The sequence below is a fragment of the Misgurnus anguillicaudatus genome, chromosome 2, assembly GCF_027580225.2.
Source record: "Misgurnus anguillicaudatus chromosome 2, ASM2758022v2, whole genome shotgun sequence".
Classification (NCBI taxonomy): Eukaryota; Metazoa; Chordata; class Actinopteri; order Cypriniformes; family Cobitidae; genus Misgurnus; species Misgurnus anguillicaudatus.
This window is the reverse complement of record NC_073338.2, coordinates 26,776,509-26,796,856: the sequence shown is the minus strand read 5'-3', so window position 1 is coordinate 26,796,856 and position 20,348 is coordinate 26,776,509. Positions and strand designations below refer to the sequence as shown.

General features: G+C 38.8%; 4 protein-coding genes across 6 annotated transcripts in view; 2 read left to right on the top strand and 2 right to left on the bottom strand.

Annotated features, from left to right (window-relative positions):
* The window catches only part of stag1a (STAG1 cohesin complex component a), a 55,921-nt gene extending 54,698 nt beyond the window's left edge, over positions 1–1,223 (top strand). Inside the window, exon 34 of the mRNA XM_055202181.2 lies at positions 113–1,223. Coding sequence (XP_055058156.1) covers positions 113–136 — 24 coding nt within the window. The 3' untranslated portion in view covers positions 137–1,223. The remainder of the gene's footprint in view (positions 1–112) is intronic.
* Positions 1,214–7,018, bottom strand: pccb (propionyl-CoA carboxylase subunit beta). Its single transcript, XM_073875638.1, has 15 exons — positions 6,727–7,018; positions 6,522–6,641; positions 6,352–6,420; positions 6,205–6,261; positions 5,939–6,044; positions 5,466–5,584; positions 5,127–5,235; positions 3,567–3,687; positions 3,398–3,479; positions 3,185–3,308; positions 2,996–3,103; positions 2,539–2,639; positions 2,356–2,454; positions 1,612–1,711; positions 1,214–1,525 (listed from the first exon to the last, which is right to left on the bottom strand). Exons 1-15 carry the CDS (start codon positions 6,967–6,969, stop codon positions 1,404–1,406), a joined length of 1,680 nt encoding a protein of 559 aa, XP_073731739.1. The 5' UTR covers positions 6,970–7,018; the 3' UTR covers positions 1,214–1,403.
* An 853-nt stretch (positions 7,019–7,871) lies between these two features.
* msl2a (MSL complex subunit 2a) lies at positions 7,872–11,138 on the top strand. The gene is made up of 2 exons (XM_055202177.2): positions 7,872–8,866; positions 8,947–11,138. Exons 1-2 carry the CDS (start codon positions 8,725–8,727, stop codon positions 10,389–10,391), a joined length of 1,587 nt encoding a protein of 528 aa, XP_055058152.2. The 5' UTR covers positions 7,872–8,724; the 3' UTR covers positions 10,392–11,138.
* A 1,267-nt stretch (positions 11,139–12,405) lies between these two features.
* On the bottom strand, positions 12,406–20,089 carry nceh1a (neutral cholesterol ester hydrolase 1a). Of its 3 annotated transcripts, XM_055202180.2 has the most exons (7): positions 19,940–20,081; positions 19,608–19,686; positions 16,922–17,093; positions 16,253–16,481; positions 16,054–16,123; positions 15,805–15,976; positions 12,406–15,317 (listed from the first exon to the last, which is right to left on the bottom strand). In XM_055202180.2, exons 3-7 carry the CDS (start codon positions 17,057–17,059, stop codon positions 14,700–14,702), a joined length of 1,227 nt encoding a protein of 408 aa, XP_055058155.2. In that variant the 5' UTR covers positions 17,060–17,093; positions 19,608–19,686; positions 19,940–20,081; the 3' UTR covers positions 12,406–14,699. The 3 variants fall into 3 exon arrangements, with proteins under 3 accessions (XP_055058155.2, XP_055058154.2, XP_055058153.2); XM_055202179.2 differs by lacking the exon at positions 19,608–19,686 and having other exon boundaries at positions 19,940–20,089; XM_055202178.2 differs by lacking the exons at positions 19,608–19,686; positions 19,940–20,081 and having other exon boundaries at positions 16,922–17,158.
* Between the last annotated feature and the right edge of the window lie 259 nt (positions 20,090–20,348).

Genomic DNA, 20,348 nt, shown 5'->3' with positions numbered 1-20,348 from the left:
TAATTTGACTCAATGAATAATTACAATTATGTAAATGGCTAAGATTGAACTTAAAACCTTTGCAACACGTGAGCTACAGGAAACACTAAACCACCTTTTTGTTCTTCTTCAGGGTTTCACAATGCCCATGTTCTAAGGTGCCACAATGGGAGGAGAAAGAGCGAAAAAGACGTTATAAAGCGCGCACTGAGACGACATTCACAAAGACGCAAACAAACTCCAGGAGTGAAAGCACTGGCGCCCAGTTTGAGTGATTCTGGAATAAAGTTCTTATCAATCTTTTATCAATCACCTCATCAGAGGAGCTTTTATCCACAGAGATTATTTTAACTGATGCAGTCCAGTCATATCAGATTTGGTGAATTGTTCTGCCTAGCAGTATTTCGACCGGCTCATTTGCATCACACTGGATGGGATTTACATTATGGTACAGATTATCATGTAAGAATGTACGGTCCCATGTGTTCAAGTTGTACATATTTGTGTTCATCCATCCTACTGTGTAGATGCCCTGTACAGTTAAATAATGACGTCGCTTTTGGTATCAGGTCAAATAGTTTCTTCCACCCAAACCAGTATACATGTTGGTCAAACTTCAATTTCTGTCTAAATTTATACTTCTAAGTATACTCTTGAATGAAATGGAGGTAAGCAACAATATGAAAATGTAATTAAAGCCCAAGATCTTCGCATAGTACACATAGTCGGCCTGACAGAGCGTTATACAATGTGTATTTTGGCTTTCAAAATCATCTGAATGGTCAGTTCTTTGTGTTTATTTTCCAGTAGATTTAGTTTTAATGAGGTGAAGTTTATTTGTGTGAAATGTCTATACAGGTCTGTTTAAACATGCAGGTATTCTTGTCTGGATCAAACGGCATATCCTGCTATTTCATGTTTTAAGTGAGGCCTAATCCAAGTATTGTGACGCTGAATGCCTCAGTTGAAGTGCTTTATGGTCATGTGATGAAAAAGTGAAATGTTATACTGTCCACAACATGAGTGTTGCCATGATTGTCATTACTTCCCACCCCGAGCCCTGGTTAGTTTTGCTAGTGTACCTGTAAATTGTACAATTTCAATATAAAATGGTTTTCTTTTGTACAACTTAGAAATGATGTACCACTTTCCCTTTTAATGGAAAACTGTTCTAAAACTTTTCTTCAGTGAACTTATGGAAAAAAGTCACTTTTTCAGAAAAAAATTAAATATGTAATCACGAACTGTGGGAGTGTTTTTATTGTTTATGAGAATGTTTAAATAACCGCGTGACGTATACAGGTAACGAAGATAAGGCACAACAAACCATGTATAAAACATGATTTTTTTACTACTTCACAGTTTATGTCTGAATATCGACAAATACTGAGATTATAGTGTTATAAAACAAGTAATGCTAAGATTTACAAGGGAATGTTGGCATGTTTTTTCCAGGGGTTGGTCTGTTTCTTGCTGGCCAGCACCTCCAGGTCTCTACAGATCCTCTTGCGTGTGGTTGAGGGCTGAATGATGTCATCCACAAAGCCTGTTTAGTAAAATGACAAATATTAGAAGACCATAGTAAGTGACAGAGTCTAATGAAGTTGCCTGCAATCAAATATGTTTGTGCACCTCTGACAGCAGCTGGGAACGGATTGGCAAACTTCTCGATGTATTCGGCTTCAGCCTCGGCTTGGCTCTCCTTTCCTCTGAAGATGATTTGAACAGCACCCTTAAAAATGAAATTGCATGAAAATTCACTTAAAGCACATATGAAAAGTAATACAATTTTACTCAAAACCATGATGTGTCATTTTGCCTCTAGAGGTCACTCAACAACACAAGTGGCTGCAGCTTGATGATGCTGTTAAAGAGCGTATAGAACGATAGGAGTTGTAATCTTCACATTCAATGTCAATAGGAATCGACCTGACAGGACTCCTTAGAAACTTTGAATAGCAGGGGACTATTTTCAGCTGCTGCGTAATATCATTGCGCGTACTGCAGCCATGTTACGGCAGCAAAGTCCTTGATTATTACGCCAGAATGAGAATATAGTTTTTAGCCATATCTGCCTAGAAAATCGCAACTTTTAATTTTCCATCTGTCTTAGTACACGATGTAACTACAGAAGAGTCAAGTTTTAAATAGGAAAAATATCGAAACTCTGGTTATTTTTTAGCGCAATGCTAATGGTCTAATCAGATTCAATGGATTATGCTAAGCTATGCTAAAAGTGCTAGCGCAAGACTCTGCTGAATGGATTCCAAAACGGTGAAAATCGGATGTTTGACACTGGGGGAGCTGGAGAATGAGCATGTTTTCAGAAAAAGTGGAGTGTCCCTTTAATTCGCCTAATTAACTCTTAAGGTTTACCTTTGCGCCCATCACTGCAACTTCAGCACTGGGCCATGCGTAGTTGACATCCCCTCGTAAATGTTTGGAGCTCATCACATCATAAGCACCTCCGTAGGCCTACAGACAGCAGATACAGATTTAGTATAAAAGCCGATTGAGAGGAACGTAAACCCCAGGTGCGCCTGCACATCTGCCTCCCACCTTCCTAGTGATGACAGTGATTTTTGGAACCGTCGCCTCTGCAAACGCATAAAGTAGTTTGGCTCCGTGTCTGATGATGCCTCCGTACTCCTGAGCTGTGCCTGTTAGATCACAACACAGTCTTTCATTAAATTTTTTGACTACTGAAAGTTGCCAAAAACTCAGGCTAAGGGGTGGTTTCCCGGACAGGGCTTATCCTAGTCCCAGACTAAAATGCATGTTTGAGCTGCCTTGATTAAAAAAAATTGCACTGACATATCTTAACATATTTCAGTACCTTTTTTGTCTCAATAAGAACACCATATTGCTTTTTGTAAGGTATGATTGTAAAAACTACTTAAATGTCCCAATAGAACTAAAGCCTAATCCTGGATTAATCGAAACCTTGTTCGGGAAACTGCCCATAAATGTCTTAAGTCCCTCTCACTGTGCTGCATGAATGGACATCTTTAAATACCTGGAAGGAATCCTGGCACATCCACAAAAGTAATAATGGGAATGTTGAAGGCATCACAGAACCGAACAAACCGAGCCCCTTTAACAGACGAGTTTATGTCCAAGCAGCCTAAGAAGAATGCAAAGCAGAATTAATTTAATTCAACTGCTGTGAAGCCTAAGAAAAATATAGTCTTATATAAACACCCACCAGATGCCACTTTAGGTTGGTTTCCTACTATGCCTACAGTCCGGCCATTCATCCTCGAAAATCCCACCACAATATTTTTGGCATAGTTGGGCATAATCTCAAAGAATTCTCTCTCGTCTACTATCTGTGAGGAGGAAATAAGAATCATCACTACTGCATGATAAAACCTGCACATGTGTATCTGACTCTCTTAAAGTGGCAATATCTACATACAGTGCGAATGATGTCCAGCATATCATAAGCTTTCGTGCTTTCAAGTGGAACGACAGTATCCAGACCAGGAGCCAGGCGATCCCTAGAGAACATAACAGTACAGGGCATGTCATATAAGACAATGGTTGAGATTTTGTAAACTAAAGAGAAAAAATATCTGGTGCCGTACTTGGGATCTTGACACTCAATGACAGGAGCTGCATCCTGGTTGCTTAGTGGAAGATAATTGAAAAAGGCTCTTAAGTTCAAAAGGGCATCAATATCGTTCTCAAAGGCCCGATGGGCAACACCTGAAATTGTAAAAAGAAAAGAAAAGACAAAAGTACTATAATGCTACCTGTGAGCAAAGGAAATGTTAAGTCAGCAAACCAAGTGTGTTACAAATAGGGCTGTGCAAAAATATTGATACAGCGAACTATCGTGATAAATTTTTCCACAATAGTGTATCGATATTTCAATCTCTACTAGCGATATTGAAACAAATATATAATCCCTCTGTGTGCGTCAAACAGCCTCCTCTGCTGTTGCTGTAGTTGTCGCTGTCCAGTTGTCTGTCATTTACAGCCATTGTCTCAGAAGTTAGCGGGAGTGAAAAAATGGCAGAAAATGTAAAAATGCATGCAGCTTTCAAAATTGACGTGTAGAAGCACTTTGGCTTAAAAAAAAATTTTAAATCAGCATTTTTTTTTTACATTTTTGATATAAAAAATAAAAAGTATTGCAACGTATCGTGGCACACTGCATTATGACCAAATGTATCGTGATATGTATCGTATCGTAAGGCTCTTGCCAATACCCATAAAATCATGCTTAAAAGGAATATTCCATTTTCTTAAAAGAAAAATTCAGATAATTTACTCACCACCATGTCATCCAAAATGTTGATGTCTTTCTTTGTTGCAGAATTTTTCTCATTTTAATGGACTTTAATAGACACCAACGATTAACACTTAACAAGTAACAGTTTTTTTCAACAGAGTTTCAAAGGACTATAAACAATCCCAAACGAGGCATAAGGGTCTTATCTAGCAAAACGATTGTCATTTTTGACAAGAAAAATAACAAATATACACTTTTAAAGCACAACTTCTCGTCTAGATCCAGTCCAACGCAACCTAACGTAAATGCGTAGTGACGTAGGGAGGTCACGTGTTACATATATAAAACGCACATTTGCGGACCATTGTAAACAATAAACTGACACAAAGACATTAATTAGTATCAGTTGACATACAACAACGTAGGAACGGTCCTCTTTCAACACACTTGTAAACACTGGGGCGGAGTTCCGCGTTCGTCTTCTGTGACCTCTTGACGTCATGACGTATTGCGTGGGGTCACGCTGGCGCATCACGACCAGATCTCGACGAGAAGTTGTGCTTTAAAAGTGTATATTTGTAATTTTTCTTGTCAAAAATGACAATCGTTTTGCTAGATAAGACAATTATGCCTCGTTTGGGATTGTTTATAGTCCTTTGAAACTCCGTTGAAAAAAACTGTTAAGTGTTGAGTTAAGTGTTAATTGTTGGTGTCTATTAAAGTCCATTAAAATGAGAAAAATCCTGCAATGTTTTCCTCAAAAAACATAATTTCTTCTCGACTGAACAAAGAAAGACATCAACATTTTGGATGACATGGTGGTGAGTAAATTATCTGGATTTTTCTTTTAAGAAAATGGAATATTCCTTTAATAACATGCAACATATACACATTGCATGGCTTAATGTACCAGATACTGTGGTGTGGGTTTTTGCTCCACCCAGCTCCTCCTGCGTTACGTCCTCATTTGTAACAGATTTGACCACATCTGGGCCGGTGATAAAGAGATAAGAGGTGTCCTGCAAATACAAGTTAAAGATGCTTATTTGTACCATTTATTATTTTAATTGAATTATTGACAGACTGGAACATTATACATAAAAACTCTATATCTGGCCGAAAACAAAGTAAAATTTTAAATACGCCAGACACACAAAAAAAATTAATACTTCAATTATTCAAAAAATATCAACTGTTTAGGTTAGAATGTATTCAGTTAGCATTTATGACTTTAACACTTTGATTTTACCTTCACCATGAAAGTAAAGTCTGTGAGAGCGGGTGAGTATACAGCACCACCTGCACATGGGCCCATGATGAGAGAAATCTGAGGAACTACACCTGATGCCATCACGTTACGCAGAAAAACAAATATAACTGTCCAAAGTAAGTCGTTAAAGGACACCTACCTTTTAACAACATGTAATACAAGCCTTAGGTGTGCCCAGAATATGTCTGTGAAGTAATGCAGGACTGTTAGTGGGCTGGGCTTTATCAATGTGACTTCACATTGATAAGAGAATTAAACCGACATGTTTAATAAGACTGCTTTGGTTTAAAATGATTTAAAAAGGAGCAGATGGATTTTTTTTCAGCGTAGGGTGGTTGTGTTCTCACACACATTATGTCCAAACACTATTTTAAAAGTGGATTTTGCATAATAGGTGTCCTTTAAACACATTTAAATATAATTTTTGTCACACTTTCATCTTACCAGAAAAATGTCAGCATATCCTGCGAGGGACTCCACACCTTCCTGAATGCGGGCACCACCAGAATCATTCAGACCGATAACTGGAGCTCCCACCATCATTGCCTGGTCCATAATCTGTCAAGTAAAATTACAGGGCTTTCATTTCTACTGTGTGTGCATCAGACGTCTATACACAAATTGTCCTGTAGCTCAGTTGGTAGAGCACCACATGGATTCGAATCCAAGGGTACATGTATACACGTTAGATAAAAGAAATACAAATAATTTTAGTTACCTTGCAGATTTTCTGAGCATGAGCCCCTGATAAACTGCCTCCAAACACTGTGAAGTCCTGAGGACACGCGACACATTTGAACCATGACAAGCAAAAAAGTGAGCTATTCATATGTAGGTGTTTATTATTGAAACAACAGTTTTATACCTGGCTGAAAACAAAAACCACTCTGCCATTGATTCTGCCCTGTCCAGTCACTACACTGTCTCCTGGGTACTGTACAAACACACAGAGAAGGGCAGGCAATAGTGATTAACCATGATGAACACAATGAAATATTGCAAAAATCTGTTTGATTTTGTCTGCAGTTCACTGACCTTATTATGATCTGCATCCATGCCGAAGTCAGTACAACGGTGCTCCACAAACATGTCATACTCCACGAATGAATCGGGGTCGAGCAAAAGTTCAATTCTCTCTCTCGCTGTCAGTTTACCCTAAGCAGATACATGTTATTATTGCAAAGGCTCGTGCTTTCTTCGCCATTTGCGATATAAAGTGCTGTAATGTTTGTGACCTTACCCGTTTGTGCTGTGCATCTATCCTCGTCTGTCCTCCTCCTACAAGAGCAGCATTTCGCTTCTTATCGATTCTCTCTTGGACAGACAGGTGGCGGGCACAATACCATCTTGCATTTTGCAGCACGTTTGCCCGAACAATTGCCCCAGCGGTTGCACCATAGGGAATCTGCCCTACGCTTTTTAAGGAATATTTAAGACTATTTAATAACCCTAGACTGCTTCGCATTAACGCGAGAGTCGCCATTCCTGCAACACAGAGGGCACAGGATTGCGTGAAACCTGCCGGTGTCTTTGGCCAATCAACGACGAGTACAGATTTTTTTAACAGCCAATTACTACTCACGTATTTAGGAGGCGTGAATAAGAGAACCAATCGCTGTGGAGATTTGTGTAGTTAGACTAACTTGACTGATGTAGTCCTTACTAAATGTCAATAAGTATAAACTACATTTCCCGAGAATTACGGTGGATTCCTTACGTTTAAGTTACTTAACTTTGTTCTACCTTTTTCTTTAAAATATGTTATGTTAAATATATTGCACATTAAATGTAGCTTTTTAAAGGTAGGGATTTTACATTTCTGCGTTACACAAGGAGTTAAAACTTTCATGTATGGTGTTATTTAACGTTTTATTGAAATTACTAAAACTTTGATAAATTAAAAACATTTAAAAGGATAGTTCCCTTTAAAATTCTGTCATTATTTACTCATCCTCATGTTGTTCTAAACTTGTATGAATTTCTTTTTTCTGATGAACACAAAAGAATATATTTTAAGAAATTATGGTAAACACACAGCAGATAGTGACCATAGACTTCCATAGTAGGAATAAAAAATATGATGGAATTTAATGGGTACCGCCATATTCTACTATGAAAGTCAATGGTCACTATCTGCTGTGTGTTTACCATCATTTCTCAAAATATCTTCTTTTGATATAATGCAAAATCCTCAAGGTCACATTACGTGCAAAATCTGGTCAAGGGAGTTGGCCAGTAGAATATTTCTTTCTTTCTTTATTTAATACATAAAATGTAAAAAGGGTGGGAAAACGTCAACCCAATCAACCAAAAAATGCCACAGAGGCACTCCACGGGTTTCAAAAAGCAGCATGTTATTTATACAGTCCGACACTAGGGGGCTGTAGTCACTGCAGCTCGTGTTTAAATCGAAGCGCTCTTTACTCTTGTTTGGTATTGTCTCTCAGGATGCAAAAGTTAACAGTGAAATAACAACCTTGGTCTTTGTGCATATTTTTGCGTGGAGAAAATTGAACTAAACGCCACACAAACGTATCCCAGAAACGGGTGATTGTTGGGCTATTTATCAAGAGAAAAGCGCCCGTATTTCAAAGCACGGAGAAAAGTGTACACATATTAGCTAGCACGCGAGCTAGCAAGCGTTTAGCGAATTGTGTTGTCTCTTTTTCGCCTCAAGTGCACGTCTACCCGCATACCTGGACTATTTCAAGGATAATAATTTTTGAACTTTTTCAATTTTTTTTAATCTCGTACTTACGCACTGATAACAGCACGAGCAGCAGTCGCGTGCTAGCGACAGTTAATCGTGAGGCCTGTTGTGTGTTGTCTATTAAAAATGACGATTAACATCTTCATCCGCGGGTGTTTAATCGCAAAAGAGCATGTTTTTGCATTTTGAGGTAATCTGGATCCTACACATGAGATGTAGGGGTTGAACTTAACCATAGCCTGACTATAAGCTATATCAAGTATACAACCGCTTGTTTGTACTGTTCAGATTGATCATCTCTGGAGCAACGACCATATCAAGCGAAGCTGTGACATGTTAACAGGCATAAAACTCAAACCGGCATCCCTGCTTGTGAGTCATGTCATCTTACACTCTTTGTCTGTGGCGTTGGGTAAAGCCTGGTTAGTTGTTTTCTCACAGTTGTTCCTTATTGGGAGTCAGCAGCTTCGCTCTCTATAGCTGATCGGCCCGCTCCTCTCGGTTTGTTTATAAACTACAATCGCCGAAATGAATCCGATAAACGCCACCTCTCTGTACGTGTCGGCATGTCGCTCTCTAATGCAGTGCGATCCACAAAACCCCGAAACGTGTGCAGAATTGTTCAACGTCCTGGCCTTTTTTAGAGATTCACTTTCCTGCCTGGTGTGCGGTAAGGATCTTTAAATGACTTAATAGAGAGTGCATTATTTTAATGGACTTCATTTAATCTCTTGCTTGTTTTATTTTTAGGGAATTTGCTTCAGGATCCAATTGCTCCCAAAAATTCATTCTGCCAGCATTATGTTTGCGAGGGCTGTCGAGGTAAAAAGATGTCACTTAAGCCATCGTGCAGCTGGTGTAAAGACTGGGATCAATTTGAGGAAAATAAACAGCTTCAGATTCTGACCGACTGCTATAGGAGTCTTTGTGAGTACGTCTCTGTGTGCATCACAAATGAGCAGAGCACCTCGGGGGTCAAAGGTTATCCTGAGGTGAAGAAATTGTTGGAAGAAGTGTTAGGCGTGAAGGAGGAAGAGGAAGAGTCCAGCGTTTTTGATGCGCAGAGCCCTGCAAGAGACACTTTGGATGCTTCTCACATTAAAATGGAGGCGAGTTCCCCAGAATGTACTGCTGACGTTGAAGAGTCTGGCTCTGATGATGTAACGGACAACCTGTTGACACAAACTGAATTAGAGACGCACGAGCCAGCCGTCGTCAATGTGAATGAACCTTTAAATACTACAGAACTAGAGACAGATGCTGTTAATGTCACAAACAGCAATGTAGGTCAGGTGACTGTTGTGGAGAACCCCGAATCGGAGTCTGTGAGCAGGGACCACTGCAATGCTCAACAGCACAAGCCTGGAGTACCATGTGGACAGACTAATACGGTAACAGAGCCATGTCAGCAGTCACCAGGCCAACCTCAGACGGGTATGACGTGTCTCGCCGCACCCCACAGAAAAGTGAGAGTGAGCCGAAAGCGCTCTCGCTCAGAGAGCGACAGCGAGATGCTCCAGCCTCTGCCCATCGCCAGCCTCATGCAGGGTCCCCCGGTGGCGCCCACAACACCTCCAAAGGCACCGTGCGAACATAAAGCTCCCTCATCACCTACTGCTGTGGTCACTAACGGAGGTATCCTAAAGGTCAACAAGGCCATGTTGGATTTAACGAAAAACATACAGGTAAACACAGACGCGGGTAATAAGAAAGTTCAGCCTAAGAGTAAAGTTGCGGTCACCAAGTCAAAAGGCAAGACGAAGGACAGGATGCTCCCTGCTAGCATGTTAGCGGGACAGCCCACCAAAGTTGTATACAAAAAGACACAAGAAAAGAAAGGATGCAAATGCGGAAGAGCAACGCAGAATCCAAGTGTTCTTACCTGCAGGGGACAGCGGTGCCCTTGCTACTCCAACCGAAAGGCCTGTTTGGACTGCATCTGCAGGGGCTGTCAAAACTCATACATGGCCAACGGTGAGAAGAAGCTGGAGGCATTTGCCGTGCCGGAAAAAGCCCTGGAGCAGACGAGGCTCACGCTGGGAATCAACCTCACCAGTATTTCCGTTCGAAATGCTGGCTCCAACGCTGGGGTTCTCAGCCTTTCTGCAGGCTCCCCCATGGCCTCTTTTCTCGCTTCAAGTGCTGACGAGGACCAGAATTTCGAAGATGCTCTCGAAATGCATTTTGACTGTTGATAGCTGTCCTGCTACTGATATCGCTCGCTCATAAGTGGGCGGTGACTTTAAGGCAGCCATGGTTGATTCCCAGTTTAGTCTGACAGAAATTGTTTACCAAAATTCTTGTAATTTTCACATTTGACTTGTACCACCACACACACACACACACACTGCTGTAATGAAAAGTTACTGTGAAGCTAAGTGTTATGGCATTTTTATTTGTTGTTTTTATTTTGAAGGAACCGCACGCTTCTCTTTGTGACATGAACAGAAAATCTGTTGAAATCATTTTAAGTCATGTTAACAATGACCCGAAACTTAAAAGAAGTTTTTGTATCATAAATTCCACAATGCAGTTTTTGTCAGCTAACATTTTCATCCGAAAACTGTCCCACAACAACTGTTTAACATGCTGAAATTTGTTTACATTCTGCTGTGACGATTTGTCATGGTGATTTAAGCTTGTTGTTAAATATATATATGATGCTTCAAAATATTAATTGAGGGTAATATTATACACATCTATACATTATCTGTATTGTCTGTTAAAGGAACTCACACAAATTTACTTTTGGTGAAAGACGTAGCACTTAGTCCCAATAGTGTTCATGGGTTTAGAGACCTGTAGACTTGTACTGGTTGCCATAGTGATCATTTCCTCATCGTTTTCTCTACAACTCATTTGTAGGACTGTTTGGACTGGGATAGTGAGGAAATTATAGCCCTCTTTTAAAATGTATGCTATAAAGAAGATGATTCAATGTTGCCCAGAGGATTGTGTTCACATTTGACGTCTTTTAGCACGTAGTGTTGTTTTTTTGTAGGGGATGGTATTTCAAAAATGGCCACGTTTCTCAGTCCATCAAGTTAGTATTTCTATGTATTGATGTGTCTCGCCAGCAGATTCATTTCATCTCCACTATATTGTTAATTGTATAGTTTTGACAGAGCTGGCTTGAACTGACATGTCAACAGAATGCCACAACGATTTCTAAAACAAGTGAATGTAAGTGTGTTCAGTGTTGCCTGCGAATGTATTCATGGCAGTGATATTATTTAAGCAATATGAGAGTCAAAATTATTGATGGTAAACAACTAGCTTTTATACCCTTTACCCTGAAAAAAGGAGTCAACATGTATTTTAAAATGTTTTTTTTTTTTTTTATTTAAACTTGCCTGAGCACCTTTTAGCACCCGTGGATGCCTCAGACTTTAGTCGTGTCGTCTTGCAGTTGTGTCGTGATTTCTGTTCTAGGGACCAGAACTAGAAATACATGTTGAGAAAGGTCATATTGTTACACTGCACAGTTTCATGTCTTTTATAATGAAATGTAGTAGGCAGTGGTTCATCAGTATCTTTAAATATGCTTGAAAACACTATCAGTAGGGCTTTGACCAAATATAAAAAAAACCCTCTTAGTTAAGTCTTGGATCTTAGTGGGATATTGTGTTGTATTTTCAAATCCTGTAGTTTGGTAGCGTTGTTTTATCCTTCCTTTTGCTCTTCAATGGTCATTACTTGAACTCAGATTTTAGTTTCTTGATTTTGAATTCTTGGAGAACCTCTTATTATTGCTGGTTTGTTCACTGCCACATTTATGAAAATTGCAGAATGCAACAAAAATAAATTATAGTTTTTTATTTCTTGTTTTTCAAAAAAATGTGTCTTGTGTTGTGTCATGTATTGTGTTATTTATATTTAATACAGATCTAAAATGCTCAAATATTGGTAGGCTTTACTTGGGTTGCAGTGAACTCAAGTTTTATCATTTGGCCGCTAGGGGGCCACATTGTAGTTTCTGTATGCAAATCAGAGCCGCAATTAATGTAAGAACAATCAATTCAAGTTTAAAAAAAATGAAACTTGAGTTTTGTGATAGGCAATACACTATAGGATAGTGATAAATAATATAAAAAAGAAGCATACATTGTTCAGTTATATTAGTTTCCAACAAGCTCTTGCAAATAAATTGTTCTTGTTTAGAAATGGCAACAAAAAGAACATAATATTGTTAAAAAAAGAAAAAATGAATTGTTAAATTACAACTGGGTGGAGTGTTTTTATTTTATTTTTCAGTGCAGCTCTAATACATATAAACTCCTACTTCACTCAGTATGTTACATTTTGTAAGCTGGTAAATATAAGAAATTTTGCAGTGAGATAAGACTTATTTGTTAATAACTTAGTAGGTAAACCGTAAAAAGAATGCAGCATGAAGTTAAAACAACTTGGTTATGCAAGTAAATTCACTATACTTTTTTAAACTTTTGTCATGTGATAAGTTGACACAAGTTGAAATGTTAAACTGAATTTGTTAAGTTAAATTAACATAAAATATATGTTGATTTGTCAAAACATGTTGTACAAGTGTAGATGCACAGAAATGAAAGCATTATTTGAAATGACGAGAATCTTAATGCGAATATGTGACTTTGTATCTGTGAAGACAAATCTCAATCTGCCTCATTAAATTAAATCTTTGACATGGCCTTACTCAGCCAATATTAAAGATGTCAAGGTTATATTTTCTCTGAATGATCTTTATATTATATAGGATGATTTTAGGTAGAAACCAGTAAATCACAAAAAAAACTAGTTGGGTTTTCACCGACTGGGACACATATTGCTTACATTGTGCAGACAAGGCGTAAGCCAATAGTTCAGGACTAAAATGCATGTTTGTGCTCCCGTATATGCAAAACCACTTGCCCTGACACCTAAAAATATATAAGTGCCATTGTTATGTTTCAGGATGCACACCAGTAATGTTTATAGGGGCGGTTTCCCGGACAGGAATTAGACTAGTCTTAGACTAAAATAAATGTAAGAGCTGTCCAAACTAAAAACAACTTGCACTGACGTATCTTGAAATACATGTGCCCTTTGTTTTGCCTCAAAATGCACACAAGTAATGTTTTAAGTAAGGCATGTTTGTTAAAGGGACACTCCACTTTTTTAAATATACTCATTTTCCCCTAGAGTTAAACATTTGACTCCCACCATCTTGGAATCCACTCAGCCGATCTCCCCGGGTCTGGCGCTAGCACCCCCAGCATAGCCCAGCATAATCCACCGAGTCTGACTAGACCACCAGCATCGCGTTAAAAATAACAAGAGAGTTTAGATATTTTTCCAATTTAAAACTTGACTCTTCTGTACTTACATCGTGTACTAACACTGACGGAAAATATCGAAACTCTTTGGTTATTTTTTAGCCGTAATGCCAATGGACCAATCAGACTCAATGAATCATGCCAAGCCACGCCAAAAGTGGTACCGCCAGACCTGGTAGGGTGGCCATTCGTGCCAGTTCCGCCGGACACGTCCCGAACATGTTTTCGGGTTCATTCTCCGGAAGTCGCGCTGGTCGACCGCACACGTCATCAAGGTTTAATATTTCGGGTTTAATTTCAGAAAAGCAACATTTCAAGGTAAGAATGAAACTACAATGATTGTATGTCTTAAAAGAAATAAATCTTAATTTTCTAATGTATTTTAACTGAAATGTAAGAACCTCGATGACGTATGCGGTCGAGCAACACGACCTCCGGAGAACGAACCCGAAAACATGTCCGATGAAACCGGCACGAATGGCCACCCTAAGACCCGGAGATCAACTGAATGGAGTCCAAAACGGCAAAAATCAAATGTTTACCTCCAGGGGACCTGGAAAATTAGCATATTTAAAAAAAAGTGGAGTGTCCCTTTAAAACTAGTTATATTTTCTAATTAAACTAAGGCCTAGTCCTGGCTTAAGCTAATCCCTGTCCGGGAAAACACCCCTAAGGGGCAGTTTCCCGGACAGGGCTTAAGTCTAGTCCCAGACTAAAATGCATATTTGATTGGTTTGAACTAAAAACAGCTTGCACTGACATCACTTAAAATACATCATTGCCATTGTTTTCTCTCAAGATGCACACCAGTAATGCTTTTTTGTAAGGTATGTTTGTAAAATCTATGACCTAAAATAACCTACCGTATGCCTGTCTTAATCTAAACCCTTTCCAGGAAACCGCCCCTGTTTGTTAACATGCATGGATTAACTGTATATAAACATAGTAGTATCAAGATAAAACTTTTGTGTAGAAGATGAACACATTGTTAGACTTTATATGAAAGCAATAATAGTTACTCATAAAATACATGAAATAATTAATATTGTTAGTCTGTTAACCACTTTACTCCATCTCCAATACCAAGCCACAAGATCCTCAGTCATGTTACGAATCCATTTCCCTAAAGGCCTGTGTGGTAGTTTATACTCCTGTTTTTCTCTTTCCTGCAACTGCATACAGTATATCAAATGAACATTTAGGTTCAAAGAACTACAGATTTTCCTGAAGCCAAGCGATATAATTCTGCACCGCCCTTATTCCCACCGAGAAATGAAGGGGCCAAAAAGCAACGCTCACACAGCCATGGAAACCATCTTCAAAATGGTCATTAGTGACAGAGACCCCAGCCTGCTCCAGCCTCCGCGCGTACATGATCCCATCATCCCTTAAAACATCATGCTCACCGGTCAGAATGAAAGCACGAGGCACCATACGCAAAACGTCCTCGTCCGCAAGTAACGGTGCAGCCCTGGCATCCAAGAATGCCGGTACCTCCTTTAGGAGATTGGGAGACCCAGTTACCGGCACAACGGGCTTAAAATGTTTTATCATCCTCTTGGAAAGAAGAGTGGTCCAGTCAAGCTTTGCACGGGTTGAGGACACAAGGCTTTGGTCTAGGGCTGTGTGGTTGTTCATCAGAAGGGAGTGAATGAGGTCAGGGTCAGCACCTAGATACTCCAGCCAGAAACGAGCCATCAGTTTGCGGTATAAGATGGGAACATTTTGGTTCTGCTGATAGGAAGCTGTGTTAAAGTCTAAGGCCTGGAGCACGGGGTAGATCAACACCTGAAGTTTGAATTTCACAGAGATATTGTCGTCTATTCCAATCTATTGAGAAAAAACAGCATATTTGACCTGAAATATTACTACGAGGATAGGAAAGAGATCTCAATATCTCAATGTTTTTTTCCTAGAAAGCAATGAGATTAAATTGAGAGCAAAAGCAGATAGATAAAAAAGGTCTCACATGCATGGGATTTAGAGAATGAAAAAAGCCTCAAAAGTTTCTCAAACCCTACTAGATTTGGTAAGCGGAAATGTCTACAATTTGAGATTTCATTATGCATTTCAATGAGATTTACATTATATATTTAACCAAATAATGTAAGTGAATGGTGACCGAGGCTGTCACCCAAAATTCTTCTTAACGTCTTTGTCTGTGTGTTATGAAAGACGGTCAATGAGTGAGTATATTATGACAAAATTATGTCTTTAAAGTCCCCCGAGTCATAAAAGTGAAACACACAAAATATAAGAAGTTAAATGCATGCATAAATACATTTGGGAATGTAAATATATGCTGGTGGTGATGTACCCGCTGAGCCACTGCAGCAGCCAGATTTCCACCAGCGCTGTCTCCACATACAGCTACTCGCTCTGGATCCACTGAGTATTTCTCCAATGTTTCCACGCTCAGGAAGTGTTTAGCGGCCTTCACGCAGTCATCATACGGCACAGGAAAGTGCACATCAGGAGCCATGCGATAACTGCCCAAAACAAAGCGCATATTCAGTGTGAGGATGATTTTGATCCACTTACTTGAATTATGAGGTTATATACTCACTCCACATTCACAACCACTGCATCCAGATCAGCTGCCATTTGTCTACAGAGACTGTCATATGACCCCAACTCTAAAAGCAGTGAGAAAGTGAATTAGGCACATGTAAGACAAACACAATTCTGCCAGCCCACAACCATTTTGTTAAAAAAAAAAAAACACAGAAGAGGGTCCAACATCCCCTAATGGTTGTAATACATACTTGGAGCACCCAAGGCCCATCCACCACCATGGATGAAGACCACCGCCCTCCTCAGCTCGCCTTCTTTCTTTCCGTTAGGGTGGTATACGCGCACAGAGACACCATCAAACAGGGTATCCTCCACCCGGATCTCATTGTTTGTGATCGGCACCAGACTCTCAAACCCGATTATGGCAGAGTTGATAACACGGACACTGTGACTCAGACCCATCCAGTGAGCGACATCTCCCTAGACGACAACAGGGTAAGATATGGGTTTTGAAATGCATGCATGTTGTGATATGTGTCACGCAATCAGAGCAATTGAAAAAGAGAGAATAGTTCATAAAGACAATGAGCAGAGGGCATAACATCCCGCCCTTGGGAATAATCCATGGCTGTGCCAACTTGGTCACAGTTCAAATCAAAAACAGGCTGATCAGGGTCATCGTGTCTCTACAAAACAGATGCTGCTTAATAAATAATGAATGCTGGATTTTCTCTGTTAACTTTTATTTTTGCAACAAGCTATGTATTATAAGCATAGTGTGAGGAATTAGTTCCAATTTCAATAACAAAACTTTCATTGTTGCTGTTATTTTGATTGATTTGTTGAAAATGATTTCAGCCAATCAAAAAAGACATTTCACCTGCTCACCTGATGGACTGTGTAAATATGGAGGTACTTACCATCCACACAGCTCCTCGAAATGTTGCATCCAACAGCATCAGTTTCCATGGCTCTGAAATTTGCTCAGGCAGTGGGATGTAGACGTAATGGGCAACTGCAATTGTTAATAAAGTAATACCACAAAGCAACTTCATCATGGATTGCTGTAGCTCTTCTTCAGTGTAACTGTAGCTGTCAGGAGAGTTAGACAATGTGACATTGAGCAACTGTACTAAGATGTTTTTTTTTTTTGTTACTTTAACTTCCTGTGGATTATAAAATAGCATTCTGGGAAATGTAGTAAAATTTTTAAAAAATAAGCATATTTAGAATCTAGCGTTGGGTCAGAAAAGGACGAAAGCTGTTTGGTTAAATGAACCCAGAACATGTTTATAATGGGTTAAAACAGCATTTTGGGTTGAAACAACTACGCATAGGTTCAATTGCAACCCAGTGGGTTAAGTAGGTTTGTTCCTTTTGACCCAACACTGGGCTTAAAAATAACACCATTCTTTTTTGTTTCGTGCTCATTCGATACAAATTGTTTGAGATAAAAAAATCATTATGTTTATAACAACGTGAATAAACTGACAACGCTCAGTGAGTTAGTTGCACGTGGGTCTTTCAATTCAGTTGTCACGTCAGATGTTCACCACTAGGGGTCCCTGTTGTTATAATAAATGTAGTTGGTTATGTTTAAATGTGCTTGATTGGATTTGCTACATATCATATGATCAAATTAAAAATCATTAATTACGTGACAAAAATGCTAAAAGGCTACACGCATGCAATTTAACTGACAATCAAACCAATTTATTCTGATATCAAATGTGCTTCAAATAAGGAATTTATTAAAATCTTCGTCGCCACTTCAACATGTTTATCTTAGCTTGAACTTACATTTGGCATTATAAAGAATAAGCAGCTATCTTAAGTTTAATATATCATATAACTACGTATACATAGACAGACAATGATGTGACGTCATCAGTAAATAGGATGTTTTTTAATATTGAATTCAGGTTATTTTCCTCAACAGTTCCCAAATGAAACAATTTCTTTGTGACCTTAATTACCTAATTATAACACTAACAATTAATAATCAAAAAAGTGTCAAATTTGTGAATTTGTATAATAATTTGATGAATGTTACATAAGTCGCTTATTACCTCTGTATTTTATTTTATTTTTATTTTTTTATTTTTTTTTATTCAATGATTGCCTTTCTTCCCTGCTTTATACTTATTCTATCTATGTCATCCAAGATTGTTTGATACTGTATCAGTATTTTTGTGTGAAGTCAGGTTTTTATCAGTGAGTCTTTGAGCTGTTTGCATTTTTAACTGCTTGATGTCAAATAAATCAAAGCTTGTTAATGTAAATGCTTCTCTGATTTGGTTAAACAGAGGAAGAAGATGCTGTATGGTAAGTTAAACCCCCAACATTTTTCTTTTTTAAATAATAAAGTAAACCGCACAAAGCCATATAGAACATAATACATATGATATATTATATAAATATAATAACATCATCTTTTCTTATCAGAATCAGTGGCGTCTCGTGACTGCTCTTCTGAGGGGTGCGGTTGTGTTCGGAGTGTCATGTGTTACTCGTGTTTTCAAAATATGTGTTTGTTGCGTCATGTGAACCATGTGCATCACGTGTTTTGTCAAAATAAGTGCCTGCTGCACACGCGTCAAAACCGTTTATGATAAAAGAGACGCTCACGTTCACAAAATACACGCAAGACACTCCCTTAACACTAAACTCTGATAATGCATCAGATTATGCGAGTTTTTGGCAAACGCGAGTGCCTCTTTTATCATAAACCCTTTAGACGCGTCTGCAGCAGGCTCTTATTTTGACAAGACACGTGATGCACACAGGATCTTTCGAGGCGCACATATTTTGAAATGATGAACCACACACATTACGGGCTACATACATGTTGTGCCAATCTTTGCATCGTGAGCCCTCGAAAGAAAGAAGTCACTAGCCTCCACTGATCAGAATCAAAGTGAATCCATCTTAGTGGACAGCGTCCTAAGGAAAGTGCTTTCACAAATGTTTCTGAAGTTCCATGGCATTATTGCTGATGAAATGAATTTTGTCACAAAAAATTACATATTCACCAAATGCCAAGTAGGCTCTGTTAAGTAGAAATCCAGACAGTTTCTAATGGTAGGTTTGACATTTACCATAATCCTTTCCGACCACAGTCAATGCATGCAGTTTATGTGCGCATAGCTGTTCTGTCTATATGATCCCTAGCCATGTAGGATTTCTGTTACTTTTGTGCAATGATTACTGTAATTGAAAAAAGACTGTGGCTAGCTCAATGCACCACTGCCAAGTCTGGGTAAAAGAGCAGACGGGGTTTCTATCATCCATTTAGCTTATTCAGGGCCGGAGTGGGACTCGTTTTCAACCCTGGAGTAGACCGGCCCACTTCAGTTCACGACTGACTATTAAAATAATATAATTAAATCCTCCTCAGTAGTGCACTGCTCTCTGCAGCCTTGCAATTTATTGTATTTTTCAAATATATCATTTCCAATCCAGTGCAAGTAGAGCAGTCTAAACAATTGTGATTATGATAAACAAATATGCCCTACCATGAGGTAGGCTATTTTACTATTATTCAATTCAACTTTTACTGAAAATGTGTTTTCCCCTAAATTTCTATTTTTATAAAATGGTGGGTACCTGTTGGTTGGGTTGAAAAAGTTTGGCCTAGCTACTGTATTAGCATTTAATATGTAGCGTTAGCCTGGGTCCTAAATAGCTATAAGAAATCAGAGTAAAATGAAACACTGCTGGAAAAAACTATAATGAGACTAATATTGTCCTGAATAAAGAAGCTTTTTTTGTCAAAGGCATTACATATAATTTCTTACAACTCTGAAGAATGATCAAAAGATTTCATACTGCTCTAAAACTCCATTATTGTAAAGATCAGCTCTAAACATTTCTGGTGACATTTATGCTTGAAAAGGCAATTTTCAATCCATCATCTTAGGCAAGAAAAGACTGCTTACCTCAAACCGTTCACACACAAAATGTCATGTGAAACACAGTTGCTACCACTGGATTTATTTCTTGTTTTTTTTCTGACAGAAGTTTAATCACTCATCTTTCTGAAATGACATTTAAGTAAAGCCATGTCTCCCACGAATGATCTTGGGAGTCACTTCACTAAAGATGTAAAGCCTGATTGTTAAAGGCAACACCTCCCTACATGCAAGTATGTGACTAATAAGATGTTTACCTTGCTGGGAAACCAGGTTATTCAAGCTGATGTGGTATCTGGTTAAGCTGGTTTCTAAATGCTTGTAGCGGGTTAGTTACGCTTAGCTGAAGTGGTCCACTGACCTTTGGGTTGCTTTGACAAGAGCTTGTCTAATGACCAAAAATGAGCTTCAACCTGAAAACCACACAGTAAAAATG